Source organism: Oryza sativa, chromosome 10 (assembly GCF_034140825.1).
Source record: "Oryza sativa Japonica Group chromosome 10, ASM3414082v1".
NCBI lineage: Eukaryota > Viridiplantae > Streptophyta > Magnoliopsida > Poales > Poaceae > Oryza > Oryza sativa.
In genome coordinates this window covers 22,014,832-22,029,959 of record NC_089044.1, presented here as the reverse complement: position 1 = coordinate 22,029,959, position 15,128 = coordinate 22,014,832, and the positions used below count along the sequence as shown (strand labels likewise).

The 15,128-nt window shown below is 44.0% G+C and overlaps 3 protein-coding genes and 1 non-coding gene across 5 annotated transcripts; 1 reads left to right on the top strand and 3 right to left on the bottom strand.

Moving 5' to 3' along the window:
- Positions 1-4,970: 4,970 nt before the first annotated feature.
- Positions 4,971-6,132, bottom strand: LOC4349284 (cytochrome c-type biogenesis protein CcmE homolog, mitochondrial). The gene has a single exon (NM_001404303.1). It carries the CDS (start codon positions 6,021-6,023, stop codon positions 5,220-5,222), a length of 804 nt encoding a protein of 267 aa, NP_001391232.1. The 5' UTR covers positions 6,024-6,132; the 3' UTR covers positions 4,971-5,219.
- Positions 6,133-6,976: 844 nt separating this feature from the next.
- Positions 6,977-9,949, bottom strand: LOC4349283 (arsenate reductase 2.1-like). The gene is made up of 3 exons (NM_001404312.1): positions 9,175-9,949; positions 8,922-9,060; positions 6,977-7,530 (listed from the first exon to the last, which is right to left on the bottom strand). The coding sequence occupies exons 1-3, from the start codon at positions 9,327-9,329 to the stop codon at positions 7,342-7,344; spliced, it is 483 nt and encodes a 160-aa protein (NP_001391241.1). The 5' UTR covers positions 9,330-9,949; the 3' UTR covers positions 6,977-7,341.
- On the bottom strand, positions 9,793-9,952 carry LOC112936729 (U1 spliceosomal RNA). Its single transcript, XR_003239153.2, has one exon. It is a non-coding gene; the product is annotated as a U1 spliceosomal RNA (small nuclear RNA).
- A 253-nt stretch (positions 9,953-10,205) lies between these two features.
- Positions 10,206-14,789, top strand: LOC4349282 (uncharacterized). 2 transcript variants are annotated; one of them, XM_015758853.3, is made up of 13 exons: positions 10,206-10,591; positions 10,713-10,791; positions 10,887-10,976; positions 11,049-11,093; positions 11,374-11,409; positions 11,728-11,781; positions 11,862-11,963; positions 12,603-12,713; positions 12,845-12,957; positions 13,043-13,082; positions 13,538-13,600; positions 13,690-13,871; positions 13,956-14,789. In XM_015758853.3, the coding sequence occupies exons 1-13, from the start codon at positions 10,254-10,256 to the stop codon at positions 14,455-14,457; spliced, it is 1,755 nt and encodes a 584-aa protein (XP_015614339.2). In that variant the 5' UTR covers positions 10,206-10,253; the 3' UTR covers positions 14,458-14,789. The 2 variants fall into 2 exon arrangements, with proteins under 2 accessions (XP_015614339.2, XP_015614340.2); XM_015758854.3 differs by having other exon boundaries at positions 12,827-12,957.
- Positions 14,790-15,128: the final 339 nt, after the last annotated feature.

Here is a 15,128-nt window from a genome sequence, read left to right as displayed (position 1 = left end):
GGCCCCGTTTGGCACAGCTCCAGCTCCCAACTCCAACTTACTTAGAGCTAGAGTTGTGCCAAACAGTCTAGATCCTCCGTTTTTGGGAGCGGAGTTGGGAGAGCTGCTCCATAAAATTGTACTACGGGGGTGGAGCTGGGTTTTTGCTGCTCCACAGCTCCACTCCACCCCAAAAGACCCACTACCCTTTAATTCTTTAGTGTATTTACATAAAAATGCCATTGAACTACCCCTACTCACCTCCTCTCCTCCCGTTCTAATTTGACTACCTCTACGGGATAGACCTCAACAGAAAACTGTTGAGTAACGGCAGCAAGTGATTGAGTTCAGTAGTTCCTCATAGAAAATTATTGACTCTAGAGATATGGTAATATGGAGAAGACAAAATTGTTTGAAGCACGCACAGAACCGGAAGCACCCCTTGTTTCAAAGAGAGGAGGACGGGTTATTCATATTTAATTTGATGGTCAGAGGCGAATTGAAAGCTAAGCAGTGGTAATTAAGACCCCCGGAGGAAAATAGGGATGTCTCCTACGTTACCCATTATATGTAGAAGTATCAACGTAATTTCATAGAGTCATTCGATCTGAATGCTACATGAAGAACATAAGCCAGATGACGGAACGCGGAGACCTAGGATGTAGAAGATCATAACATGAGCAATTCGGCAGATTTGGATTCCTTTCCTATATATCCAATCATGTGGTACTTCATCATACGATTCATATAAGATCCATCTGTCTAGAGATCTTCATATACATATAGAAAGTCGTATGCTTTGGAAGAAGCTTGTACAGTTTGGGAAGGGGTTTTTTGAGAGAAAAGAAGAATCTACTTCAACCGATATGCCCTTAGGCACGGCCATACATAACATAGAAATCACATGTGGAAAGGGTGGGCAATTAGCTAGAGCAGCAAGTGCTGTAGCGAAACTGATTGCAAAATAAGGTAAATCGGCCACTTTAAGATTACCATCTGGGGAGGTCCGTTTGGTATCCCAAAACTGCTTAGCAACAGTCGGACAAGTGGGTAATGTTGGGGTGAACCAAAAAAGTTTGGGTAGAGCTGGGTCTAAGTGTTGGCTAGGTAAACACCCCGTAGTAAGAGGGGTAGTTATGAACCCTGTGGACCACCCCCATGGGGGCGGTGAAGGGGAAGCCCCCATTGGTAGAAAAAAATCCACAACCCCTTGGGTTATCCTGCGCTTGGAAGAAGAACTAGGAAAAGGAAAAAATATAGTGATAGTTTTATTCTTCGTCGCCGTAAGTAAATACGTAACTAGGAATATGGAAAATTGCATCTTTGGAATTTGCAATAATAGGATGGGCGAACGACGGGAATTGAACCCGCGCATGGTGGATTCACAATCCACTGCCTTGATCCACTTGGCTACATCTGCCCCTTATCCAGCTAAAGGATTTTCTCTTTTTTCCATTCATCATTATTCTATTTATTCTGACCTCCATACTTCGATCGAGATATTGGACATCGAATGCCACTCTTTAAAATGGAAAAAAAGGAGTAATCAGCTGTGACAAGAAAAAAAACGAATCCTTTTGTAGCTCATCATTTATTGGCAAAAATAGAAAATGTCAATATGAAGGAGGAGAAAGAAACAATAGTAACGTGGTCCCGGGCATCTAGCATTCTATCCACAATGGTTGGCCATACAATCGCGATTCATAATGGAAAGGAACATATACCTATTTACATAACAAATCCTATGGTAGGTCGCAAATTGGGGGAATTCGTACCAACTCGGCATTTCACGAGTTATGAAAGTGCAAGAAAGGATACTAAATCTCGTCGTTAACTGAATTCAGAATAGAAAGATTCAAAATAAAAAAAAGAAATACCCAATATCTTGCAAGATATTGGGTATTTCTAGCTTTTCTTTCTTCAATATGTTAGCAGAAAAGCCTTATCTATTAAGAGATGGAACTTCAAGAGCAGCTAGGTCTAGAGGGAAGTTGTGAGCATTACGTTCGTGCATTACTTCCATACCAAGATTAGCACGGTTGATGATATCAGCCCAAGTATTAATTGGCTATCAACTACATATTGGTTGAAATTGAATCCGTTTAGATTGAAAGCCATAGTACTAATACCTAAAGCAATGAACCAAATCCCTACTACAGGCCAAGCAGCCAAGAAGAAGTGTAAAGATCGAGAGTTGTTAAAACTAGCATATTGGAAGATTAATCGGCCAAAATAACCATGAGCGGCCACAATAATATAAGTCTCTTCCTCTTGACCAAATCTGTAACCCTCATTAGCAGATTCGTTTTCAGTGGTTTCCCCGATCAAACTAGAGGTTACCAAGGAACCATGCATAGCACTAAATAGGGAACCGCCGAATACACCAGCTACACCTAACATGTGAAATAGATGCATAAGGATGTTATGATCTGCCTGGAATACAATCATAAAGTTGAAAGTACCAGATATTCCTAAAGGCATACCATCAAAGAAACTTCCTTGACCAATAGGGTAAATCAAGAAAACAGCAGTAGCAGCTGCAACAGGAGCTGAATATGCAACAGCAATCCAAGGACGCATACCCAGACGGAAACTCAGTTCCCACTCACGACCCATATAACAAGCTACACCAAGTAAGAAGTGTAGAACAATTAGCTCATAAGGACCGCCATTGTATAACCACTCATCAACAGATGCAGCTTCCCAAATTGGGTAAAAGTGCAATCCAATCGCCGTAGAAGTAGGAATAATGGCACCAGAGATAATATTGTTTCCGTAAAGTAAAGAACCAGAAACAGGCTCACGAATACCATCAATATCTACTGGAGGGGCAGCGATGAAGGCGATAATAAATACAGAAGTTGCGGTCAATAAGGTAGGGATCATCAAAACACCGAACCATCCGATGTAAAGACGGTTTTCGGTGCTAGTTATCCAGTTGCAGAAGCGACCCCACAGGCTTGTACTTTCGCGTTCTCTCTCCTCCCCCATCTTTCTCCCGAGTCCCAATAGTTGTGGCGGGCGGTGGTGGGCGGCATCGGCGGCGGCAGGCGGCGTCGGCCATAGCGGCGGAGGAGGAAGAGGGATCGGGGGCAATGGCGTCGGTTGCTGCGGTGGAGGGCGCGGCGGCGGCGCTCCGGTCAGTGCTATCCCGCGGCGGCGGCAGCAGGCACACGACGGTAGTAGGGCGACGGGACGACACGCGGGCGGTTGGCAGCGAGCTAGCGGGCAGCGGCCGTCGGGCAGTGGGCGGCGCGCGCTGTGACGATGCGCGGGAGGCGTCCGGCCGGCGGCGGGCGGGGCACGCGGCGACGACACGCGGGAGGCGGCCGGCCGGCGACGGGCGGCGCGCGCGGTGATGACGCGCCACCGGCGGCGGGAGGCGCCCTGGGATTGGGCTGCCGCGGGTAGGTTTCCTTTTTTTTTCAACTTTTTTTGCATTTTTTTTTGCAATTTTTTTCAGATCTAGAGCTGAAAACTAGCCAAACACTTCTCAACGAGTCTCGGAGCTAGCTCCCACTGGAGTAGGAGTTTGGAGCCCTACCAAACGGGTCCTAAACAGCCAGTATGTTAAAAATTGAGATAACCGCCAACATCAGGTATCAAAGGGAACCTCTCTGATCTTGGTTAAACTTCAAAATTGGGCAAAAAAAAATGAAAACAATTGATGCATTCCTCTCAACAAGGCACAAACTTGTCTACACAGATATCGCATCCAAAACAAACCTGAGGTAAGATTGAGAAACAGAAAGGGCACCACATGATTAATAATTAAGATAATACATAATCTCAGCAACAAATTAATGACATCGCATCCTCTTTGGTTTAATATCCATACTAAACTCATTTATATAGCTAAACTACTATCATGCAATAGCTTTTCTTTCAAAGACAGAGGCCACGGGCCACCGGAAAAATCGGAAAAGTTCAGATAACACATGACCGAATCTCCGACAGCACATTCTTTGTAACATCATTACTCCCAGAAATTCACTTTGCACAGCAATGTTATCGACATTGAAACCCCTGATACCAACCAAAAGGGTGAAACTCCCACTGTCTCCTTTTATTTAGTGCTTCTGATAAATGCGCACATAACTATGCAACCATGTTTCGAGTGAAATCGACCAATATGCCATTTAATAATAACTCTAGCAAGTAAAATCTACCATAACTATGCACAGACTTTCCAGCCAGCAACTTGTACCAGTACTTTGAGATTTGAGTAAAATCTATGCATACTATTCCAAGAACAAAAGACATACTTTAAGAACTATCACTCCATATTCAGCATTTGCAAAACTAGCATGCAGAATTACACGGTCAGGCACCAAAAATAGAGACATGTTGGAATCTGATTTGCAGATCTAAAGGTTCTGTAAGATAATCTAAGATACAAATAAAGATCAGACACAAAACATATGTACTTTAAAGACCCATCAACATTACATTCGCATAGAACGAATATCCCAACTTAGACGCAAACATCAAATCATGACATTCATTAAGAACATGTCCAATTAACAAGTTAACATCAATAAAATAGAACAGCAAGCTGATTCCCGGTACTATTGGATAAAAAAGAATGTGTAATTGAGCTGATTCCCGATACTATTGGATAAAAAGAATGCGCAATTGTGTTAAACCATGTCCTGTCATTATGACCCTAACAAAGTTTCCCTTACCCCTGGCTCAAAATTACAACTAAGATTACAACAGCCTCAATTGAATCACTATGCGGAATGTTACAAGTTACAACAAGAAGCAAGCTCATAACTAAATTCAATTAGCTAAACATCTGCAGGAGCTGACACCCTATTTGGCAGATATGTGATACCACTAGATGACGAGATCATAGCTGATATAAAAATTCAAGTGTTAATAAGGGAAAATACAGGCAAGCTCACATTGAAGAGATGATGGTGGATTAGCTGGAATATCTGACACAAATTGCTCAAAATTTATAGCATTAGAACAATCCACATTACTCAGTGGAAGGAGTATACCAAATACTATTGCTTAAAAAGAATAAGTATAATCGTGTTCAACCGTCACTCAGTCGTTATTCCCTAGCAAAATTTCGTTTGCCCCCTGGCTCATGGTACTACTAGAATTACAACAGATCCAATTGAATCACTCATCTGAAATCCCAAAAATCCATTTGGGCAATCAAATCTATCTGTGCCTCAGCGAATACGCACTTAAGATCTAGATCTTAAAAGCAGAATGCAAACAAAACCTTATGAGCTCGACTTGGCTCCATCCAAAGCAACCGCGGCCGTCGCCGACTCTTGAGAGGCAGCGGCGGCGGCGGCGGCCTCCTCCTCGAGCTTCTTCTTGTTGCGCTCGAGCGCCTCGCCGACCTCCTTGGGCATGTACTTCTCGTCGTGCTTGGCGAGCACCTCGGTGGCGCTGAAGAAGCACTCGCAGTCCCGGGCCTTGTCCGAGACCTTCCTCCCCGCGGTGTCTCGGCGGAGGTCGTCGGTGAACGGCTTGAGGAAGCCCTCGACGACGACGGAGTGGCCCTCGCGGAAGAGGTCGGGTAGCGCGCCCTCGTAGCGGACGAGGACGTCGGTGATGAGGTCGGTGACGACGAACTCGATCTCGGAGGAGGAGGCGGAGGGGTGGGCGACGGAGCCCTCGAGGACGAGCCCCCCGAGGCGGACGCGGGACTTGGACCGGTCGGTGGCGTAGCGCGCGAGCGCGTCGGTCGGGGTGAGGTAGAAGACGAGCTGGTCCTGGAACGTGGCGAGCACGGTGACCACGAACCCGGCCGCGCACCCGAAGGTGAGCGCGTACGTCCACAGCCGCCTGCTCTGCAGCTGCCGCGCCCGCGCCCCGATGTCCGTCGCCCGCGGCCGCGCCGGCCCGCGCCGCGCCGCGGAGGAGAAGAACCGCGCGGGCCGCCGGAGGAAGGAAGCCACCGGCGTTCCCCCAACCTCTCCGGCGGCGGCGGCGGCGGCGCGTGGGATTGGGACGGGGCTGGGCGTGTGGAGGAGGGCGGGGAGGAGGCGGCGGGAGGAGAGGAGGCGCGAGGACGCCATGGGTGGGGGATCTGGAAGGTGCGGGAAGCGGAGCGGAATTGGGGAAAGAGGCGAGGCGAGGGCGAGGCGTGCGCCTGGTTTGGCGGCGGATCGGCTTGCTGCCCACGCCACGGCCGCACGCCGGAGCAAGTGGGGGGAGGTCAAACCGTCAAAGTGGGCTGGCTCTTCCGGGCTGCGGCGTCTCTCAGGGTGGGCCCAACCCAATAAGCGTTGACCAGGGTCTGGTTTGAACTGCAGTAATCTGAACGAAATTCGATTGAAATGTTTCAGTTCCGGTATAGTTTGACTAAGACCTTGTTTAGTTGGGAAAAAATTTAGGTTTGGTTGTCACATTGGATATACGGACACACATTTAAAGTATTAAACGTAGTTTAATAACAAAACAAATTATAGATTCTGGCAAAAAACTGTGAGACGAATTTATCAATCCTAATTAATCTATCATTAGCAAATATTTACGGTAGCACCACATTGTTTATCAATCCTAATTAATCTATCATTAGTAAATATTTACGGTAGCACCACATTGTCAAACCATATCGTAATTAGGCTTAAAAGATTCGTCTCACAATTTTACACGTGATCTGTGTAATTGTTTTTTCCTTACATTTAATACTTTATGCATGTATCCAAATATTCGATGTGATAGTGTAAAATTTTTTGTTTTAGGAACTAAACGGGGCCTAATATTCTCGTCTTGTTCTAAAAAATGAAAAAAGGTGCCTACGGTGGCTATCGCCTACCTGAGTTACAACGAAACAGGCATCAAACACAGCCCACGGAGAAACGACTAAAAGGCAAATTGGCGACTTCTTTTTGAAGAGAAAAGAGCGTGAGATTGTGCCTTTTCAATTGAATATGACGGGAGGAAAAAGAGAGGGGCAAATTGGCAACTGAAATGAATCAATTGGAACAAAGACTGAAATGAATCAATTGAAACAACGAATGGCCAATATTCAGAAACAGGCTATAAATGGGAAACACGTCGTGACATTGTGAACCTAGGATGTATGTGACGATTGATGAGAGTCCAAGTGTAGTGTAACAAGCGGTTGATAACACATAGCACATGAAGAAGCTGAACATTTCTTCAGCCAAGATGTAAAGAGTTTTTAGTAATCAGTAATAATTCAGTACCCCGTGGTGTGCCTGACACTACAGTGGGGTAGTTAACTTATGCTATATCTGATGAAATTGTCCACAAAGTGGCATTTCAGTCCAATACACTGTGACGAATGATCTCATGAGGCAAAATAGACCAAATTCAGCATTGGAGATCGACTGCCAACATTGCTGATCATTCAGGAAGCGAGTAGAGTTACAACTCAGGTTCTTCAGGTGAGCATGTGCCTTTGCAAGGGGCATCAGTGCACCGGCAAACGGGTTGTCCCGAAAGCTCCCATCCATTGAACCCACGTTCCAGCACCATGATGTTCTTTGTTCCTGATTCTTCCTTGGTCTCAGATAGATAGTCGGAGAACATCTTGGCACACGATGGACCTCGCACCTGCAGCGTGATTTGATCTCACTGTGTAAGAAATATGCACTTTTGCATGTTATCTCAAATAAGAATATCAGGCGGGAGAGCACAACGATATGCTTGATTATTATATAATAATGAGCTAAAAAGAGATTAGAAAACTTGCCCTTTCCATCTGCTATTAATAAATGTGCTGTTACAATATAATAAAAAACATGAGCTAACGCAATCAGCAATGACGACAGCGTTCTAGATGCAAAAATCGAACATGGTACCAACTCAGTGGATGTGGACAAGTATAAGTTAACAAAGAACACTCTCTATTATTGATAATATTAGAAGATAATGCAATGCTTCAAAAGTATTAACTGGGGATTTCCAAAATCTTTACTATAGAAAGCATCAAAATCAGAGTTTGAAAGACTATCTGCTTGAACCAGAAATAGGTAGCCTTTCATTTATTTTAGATAATGGATATCAATCCGGCCTCTACATCCCTAAAGGACGTGAAGCACATCAAACAGAAATTGACCCCAGAAAGGTAAGTCTAAGTCATTACTGATAGACGCTGTTCAAGTTTAGGTGAAAACCAGTGATGTTCCGCATGTATGGATTGCAGTGGTACTGTGTTATTCCATTTGCAGTGGATGGAAATAGGGAAACCCTTAGAGCAAGAAAATGTTAAACCTGAATGACAGGTCCACGTATAAGTTCCTGTATCACCAATATCGGAAATTTTGTCTCGACAGGACTACAATTTGCTAGGACATTTTTCAGGCAAATTAACTCCAACGTGAAGGGAATAACTCCTGATATCATATCTCAAAAAGCATCCTGGTTTAGATTCAAGCCACCAAGTGGATATTAAGAATCCTAAATTCCTAGTGTTCAATTGAAACAAGACCATTCAGCAGGACCCGAAATCTTAGTCCAACCTTTAGCTACAAACGTTGCCAGAGAACTAGGACAGATCATGCCATCCAAACAGGTAATCTAAGTTGCAGACAACAGGCACTTAGCCTGATGCCTTTTATGGTGTATATCTCAATTCTTTAAGCTCCATTCAACAATGAATAAAGCAGTACACATCTCATGACATCTACCCAGATCAGTACTAAAGAGTAAAGAAGCTAACAAATTCATACTTCATCGGGTAGTGACAACAATAGCACGATGGCGAAGGTTCAATGATAATATAGCTAGGAGACTAAGATAAGCTTTCGATTTTTCCTATCAGAAACCACGCAATCGAGTAACCTAAAATACGAACCACACGATGTCCTGGTAAATATCAGTAAATCAAACAACGTTGTTGCAAGGTGATTGGTGCCATGTGCCTGCATCCTGTAGGAGATCGGGTACAGTAATCGCAAATTTGCAAAGTGCCTGGCATGAGATGTATGGGGGATCGGACCAACCTTGCTGAGGGCGCAGTGGAAGACGACGGTGTCCTTGTCGCCGGTGGCACGCGCGAGCTCCGGCAGCCGCGCCGCGAAGCTGCGGCTGGAGAAGTGGTGCGACCCCCCGATGTGCGCCTGGTAGCTCCTCTCCTCGTCCCTGCAATCCCCCACCACACATAGAAAAAAACGAACTATCTCATCAACATCAGCCACCAAATCAGCGCGGCGGAGGGTCGGAGAGAGACGAAGAGCGGAAGCGAGCGCGCGGCACCTGACGTCGATGATGGCGACGCGGGGGTTGCTGCGCGCCATGGCCAGGAGCTTCGCCGCCGACACGTACGACACGCTCCGCGCCATCCTCCCCGCCTCCGCCTTCCTTTCCCCTCTCCTCCGAGAGAAAGGCGTACTGATGAGGAATCTGCACATCGAGTGGAGGACCCTTTCCTCCTTCGGAGACGAAGCTATTTTTGCAACTTGCTCCTCACAATTCAGAAATCCCTGTCTAAACTATTTTTTGCAACTTGCGCCTTGAAATTCCCATACCTAACCTAGGCTACGCCTTTCACAAATTTCAAAATGGAAAAGATCTCGTCAATAAAGAAATTTGATATTTTAAGAAAGAAAATATTTAGATTTTAGAAATATAAAATTTATAAAATACATTATAAAATATATAGATTTTGGAAATATAAAATTTATAAAATACATTTTAAAATAGTCATTTCTAGGGTAGAAAAGATTCACAATTCTGGGAACACCGTTAGAAGGGAAATACCCGATTTATTATTTTAGTCAAATCCCACGGTTAAGGTTCCAAATTAGGTAAGCCCAAGTCAAAACCTATGGGCAAAGTTTAAAATTGGGTTGAAATTTTAAATTGGAGAATTGGCAGGGGCCGCGCGAACGCGTACCCCCTCTACCACAAATTATGACGTCCACTCTCCCGCTTGGGGAGATGGTAAGCCAACGCGCCCACCAAGTGCAATGTGGGCCATTGGCCTAGGCCACGGCTCTTCTTGATCGGCCGTCGACCCCGTCCAGGTAAGTATGTTGCAACGAGGGCAGGGGTGCCCATTATATACTGCTCCTCCCCTCCCCCACCTCCTCGAATCTCCGAGGTGGTACTAAACTTATAACAGCGAGACACAACGCCCCTCCGCGGGTGCGGCGCGGACAGCCGGACACCAATCTATTCCTGGGCCCATTTCTACGGCCCATTGGAAAGCCCACGAGATCCAAAGGCCCAAATCTTTTTCGCTCCTGCGCGCCAAGCTTTTCAGGCGAAATTTTCATGGCGCCATTGCGTCCAAAATTTCCCCTTCTCTCCGATCCCCAATCCCCACGACGGCGATGGAGGAGGCCGGCGACGAGGAGGGAGAGCAGGGGCTTCGCCTCGGGGGAGTGGGGGACGGCGCCGACGGCGAGGAGGAGGTGGCTCGAGGAGTGGTGGCGCCGCAGGTGCTCGAGCTGAGCTCGTCCAGCTCGGGCGAGGAGGGGGGCTCTTGGGAGGAGGAGGAGAGCCAGGGATCTGTCGAGGTGACGAGAGGCGGGGGTGGAGATCGCGAGGCTAGGGTTTCCGAGAGCCGGGACAGCGCGGAGGTGAACGGCGGCGAGGCGGAGAGCCAGTCCCTTCCCGGCTGCCCCATTTGCATGAACGCGTGGACCGCGGATGGCGCGCATCGCGTAAGGTGAGGAGATTTTTTTTTTGTTTTTACTAAATTCGTGGAATTGCGCCATATGCTTCTATGTTTTGATTGTTCTCATGAGTGCATATCTTAAGTTGCTAACTGTGTGATGCTGTATATCTAGTTGCATTCCTTGTGGGCATGTCTATGGCAGATCTTGCTTAGAGAGATGGTTACTGCAGTGTCGGAAGAAACCTGCGACAGTATGTTGTTCAATGAATCTAGTTCTGAATTATATATACAACCTGTAATGTTATTTGGAGAACTCCTTTGAATGACCCCATGTTTATGTTTTCAGTGTCCCCAATGTGGTAGGAGGTTTAAACTAAATAACATTATCAACCTCTATGCACCAGAGATTTCTGTTCCAAATAATGATCTTGAAAAGGTTAGCTTTGCCTCGTTTCCTTTCTTTGGAGGTATTTCTGCCCATGGGCTGAAACGTGTTTGATTTATGCAGCAAGTATTGTCATTGAGGGAGAAAAATGAATCTCTTGAGAAGCAAGTAAGCTACTCCTTGTACAGTATTTTGTACATGCTTATACATGCTTTAACAGAACATTATTTTGTACGATGTGGTGTGTACCTTCGAACCGTTTCAGTTCAATGTAATAACTACTGACTATTTTCATTTCCGCGAGGAAAATGTAAATGTTTTGTTGTTGGTTTATAGGACACTGTTAGCTACTGCCATGACCCTTTCCTATAACTATTTTATGCAGCTAAAATCGCCACAAGTTCCATGTATCTTTTCTAACTTAAGCTTTCTTAACATTTTGATTCAGAATCAAGAATTGGTCCAGGAGATAAATGAGCACAAGGTACTTACCCAATTTCTTTTGTTATGGTATCACTTTTTTTAGAAGGTGAATGATATTTTGACTGCAAACCTTGCATCTAATTTACATAGGAAAAGAAATGCGACAAGCATTTTTGTGTATAGATAATGTTTGCCAAGCGTATTCAACATTTCTTTTTTTAGCAAAGGTCTCCCTTGTATGTTTCCTTAATCCTTATTTAAATCAAAGTTGTTAGATTAAATATCTTTTTTTTTTTTCATTGGCCTTTCCAGTGTCAGGAAATAAAGTTTTCTTTCCATGGAGCCTCATGTTTTTTCCTTTATGTTTCCTTGTATGCAGAGGCAGATTATACTGCAGCAAAATTTCATAAATGAATCAAGCTTAAAGAGAAAGGTAGCTTTTCTTAAATTTTTAGTGATTAACCATGATTACACAAGCCTTGATGTTAACATTCTTTACAACAAATTGTGAAGAAAATGGCAGATCAATCATCACATGGAACAACAGATGCAGATTCAGTAGCATCTCTTACAGCAGATGATGGTCATAGCAGTCCTTGCAGTTTTGTTCTCCAGGTTTCTCTCTAGTCTCTATATTTTATGTTTATCTGGGTTCCAGCTTCTATTATTATATTATACTTGATCAATCAAACTCTAGATCTATTTGCTACTCCATTTCCATTTGGTTGTGCCTAATTTAGCTATGGTCATGTAGTATGAGCAGGAATACTTACGATGCATATAACTTGCTTGTCATGCCAACTTCAGCAATACGGATGTTTGAGCAGTTCACAATCACCTACAGACTACAGAAAGAAAAACTGGCCAGATTTAATTTATTGCTCTATTGGACTTATAATTTTTCAGTCCAATACTATTCCCTGGCTTCCTTTCATGTATTGCATACCTCAATAAGCAAGAAATATTCACAAGCGTGACAAGACAATGGTTAAAAACCTATACACGTGTTGCAGGAAAATTGACCTTTTACTCAATCTTAGGTTACCCTATCATTTCTGGCTATCCATGCCTTTTTCTATCGAACAGTTTACGGTCAAATAGTTGTAATCTAGATTTTGAGTGGGAGCTATTGTAGGTATGCTCAGGGATGGTATAATTATTAAATAGGTATTGAGATTTTATCCTCCCTGAATGTTCCATTCACTTTTCTTTAATCAAAGAACTGCGTTTTGAAATGGTAATTATGTTTTGTAGAACGAGTTTTTCCTTGATGGAGCTCGAGTCATGGGCATAGATGCATCGAGCCAGATTATACTCACTTCTGGCAGGGCACCTGGAATTGGTGCTGAACATGTCCTCACAAAGGTACATGTTCTAAACTTGATGCTTTCCCTAATGATTTTATGTAACCTATCCTTCTTCTGATTATATTTGGTCGTTTATTCATATTGTGTACCTTTAATTCTTAATTTTGACAGCTCAGCATGTCTAGACAGGGATTGCAGAAAATCCACCTTCCATCTGATACTAAAGCTATCAGGGATATCTGTATACTGCCTGGGGGTCATGTTGTTTTTGCATCACTAGGCAAGAAGTTGTCACTTTTAAGGTCTATCTTGAACATGTTCAAATTATTTTTTTCACAACACATTTACTCAGAAGTTTGATTTTTGTTCTTGTGTTTTATTTCCCAGCATGACAACTGAAAGTGTCGTCCTTCATTATGATCTACCGGTGATTCTTTGACCTTGCAGTTTCACAACATTCGAAACTATTTTTTGTTACCTACTTGTTGATTCGAAAGTGCTCACCAAAAGTTATTCATTCACAATTTTTTGTGGCTAACTCCATCTCCCACTTTATTTCATGAAAGCACATTCTAGATATTATATATGCATTTTCTTCTCCTGGAGGTGCTATTTTGGTTGTCATGTCATAACCCTGAAGCTCTTTAAATATGGAAATGCAGCACGTTTTTCATGCCAATTTACATTTTAATCTTTACGAGATCACCAAGTTTGCAATCTTTATAATTTGAAGAGTATATGCATATTCTTTAAAAAAAAGCATCATGATACTTTTTTTTTCTGACAGAGATGCATGTAAATTTTCTTTGCCTTGATCTAAAGCTGTTGAGTGAAAAAAAATTTGAATCTTGACCTGTTATTTTGGATTTCATTATCTTGCAGGCTCCTGGCTGGTCCTGTTCAGGCGATCAAAATAGTCCGAATCACATATATGCTGGACTACAGGTTGAGTTTTCAGTATTTCGTGCAGTTCTTCCTTAACCATTGTGTGCTCTTCGAAGGGTTGACTAGAAATCTCTATTGATGTTTCACAGAATGGCATGCTGTTGACCTTTGATATTCGCCAAACTGTTGCACCGTTGCATTCCATGATGGGTCTATCTACACACCCTGTTCATACGATCCACTCTGTTGTAGATGGCGGTGGTTCCAGGAAGGTCATTTCTGCATCTTCCATAGGACCCTGCATCTGGGATGTTGACGGGAGCAGAAACAGGTATGAAACAGTTTTAAAACTTACAACAAAGTTCATAGTTCTTTGTGGTTTCCAATGTTCATTTTTGCTAGTGTTTCTGATCAGGCCAGATTTGCTAAATGGAATGGAAAACCACGGAGTCTGCATCTCTCTTGCGTGCAATCCTCCATCAAGTGATCTCCTAGTGGCTTCCTTCCGGCCAAAAGTTGAGCTGTCCGACGACGGCACATCTCAAGCCGGCAAATCACAGTCACCGACACCCTCTGCATCAGGGAAGCTAGGCTGCCATGCACTCATAAGGAGGACGAGCAACACGTCCTTCGCCAGAGACCAAATCTGCAGAGGCAATGTGAGTGGATTGCGAATGTCCAAATCCGCAATCATACCCTTCACCGGAAGAAGCAATCAGCAACATCTCTTCGCCTATGGCGACGAGTCGCTGCGCGGAGTCCGGACATGGCGGCTGCCTTCACTCCAGACGTTTGCTGATCTCAGGCCACACCGGCAACCGATCCTTGATCTGAGGTTTGCAGAGAGCTCGTCGACAGGGGAAAGGTACCTTGGATGCTTGAGCGAGGACAGGCTGCAGGTTTTCAGAGTAAGGTAGCCCGTAGCAACAACATCAGAGACAGTCATTTGACTTCAGTTCATTGTCTCTGTCTGTTAGCAGCTGTTCCCTTTGCTGCTGTGTTATACTATAGTATAACACATCAGCACTTTGGTTAGGTTTGTTGTACAAGCACAAGCAAGTCTTGCAATCTTTCTCTGTACAGTACTGATCTCTAGAGCAGATGTCTAGTGCATAACATCATGTGTGATTTGTTTTGGGTGATAAAACCATGTATTAATTTTGTACTAGTATCATGAGTGGTTGAATCTGCCACAAAAATCAAAGGTACAGTTGGGTAGTGATATGTCATACCATTGATGCTCAGGGCACTGATATTTTGTCCAGTTCTTATCAAATCATAATCACCTCATCTGTCACTGTATTGTACCATCACAAATTCATGTTTGCTCTTTGTGTACCTTGGCAAGTTCGGTGGACTCAGCATTCTCAAAGTCTATACTCATTCCTCTACCAACACAACAAACTAGTCAAAGAGGGTTGATAGCATAGTACAACTAGAACTTCAATTCTGCAAAATAGACAAATAATAATCTGTGATACTGCATCGCTTCAAAGTTGATAAAACACTTACGGGGCTCAATTAAGCTCATGATATAACTAATGAAGAATAAAGAATTTGATCAACTTATGAGACAGTAAAACACTTT

Coding starts and splice junctions, on each gene's coding strand:
- LOC4349284 (NM_001404303.1), bottom strand. CDS start 6,023: ATGGCGTCCTCGCGCCTCCTCTCCTCCCGCCGCCTCCTCCCCGCCCTC.
- LOC4349282 (XM_015758854.3), top strand. CDS start 10,254: ATGGAGGAGGCCGGCGACGAGGAGGGAGAGCAGGGGCTTCGCCTCGGG. Junction 10,592..10,712: donor GATGGCGCGCATCGCGTAAG/GTGAGGAGATTT, acceptor CTGTATATCTAG/TTGCATTCCTTGTGGGCATG. Junction 11,094..11,373: donor ATGAATCTCTTGAGAAGCAA/GTAAGCTACTCC, acceptor ATTTTGATTCAG/AATCAAGAATTGGTCCAGGA.
- LOC4349283 (NM_001404312.1), bottom strand. CDS start 9,329: ATGTGCAGATTCCTCATCAGTACGCCTTTCTCTCGGAGGAGAGGGGAA. Junction 9,061..9,174: donor GTCGCCATCATCGACGTCAG/GTGCCGCGCGCT, acceptor GGGGGATTGCAG/GGACGAGGAGAGGAGCTACC. Junction 7,531..8,921: donor TCCACTGCGCCCTCAGCAAG/GTTGGTCCGATC, acceptor ATCACGCTGCAG/GTGCGAGGTCCATCGTGTGC.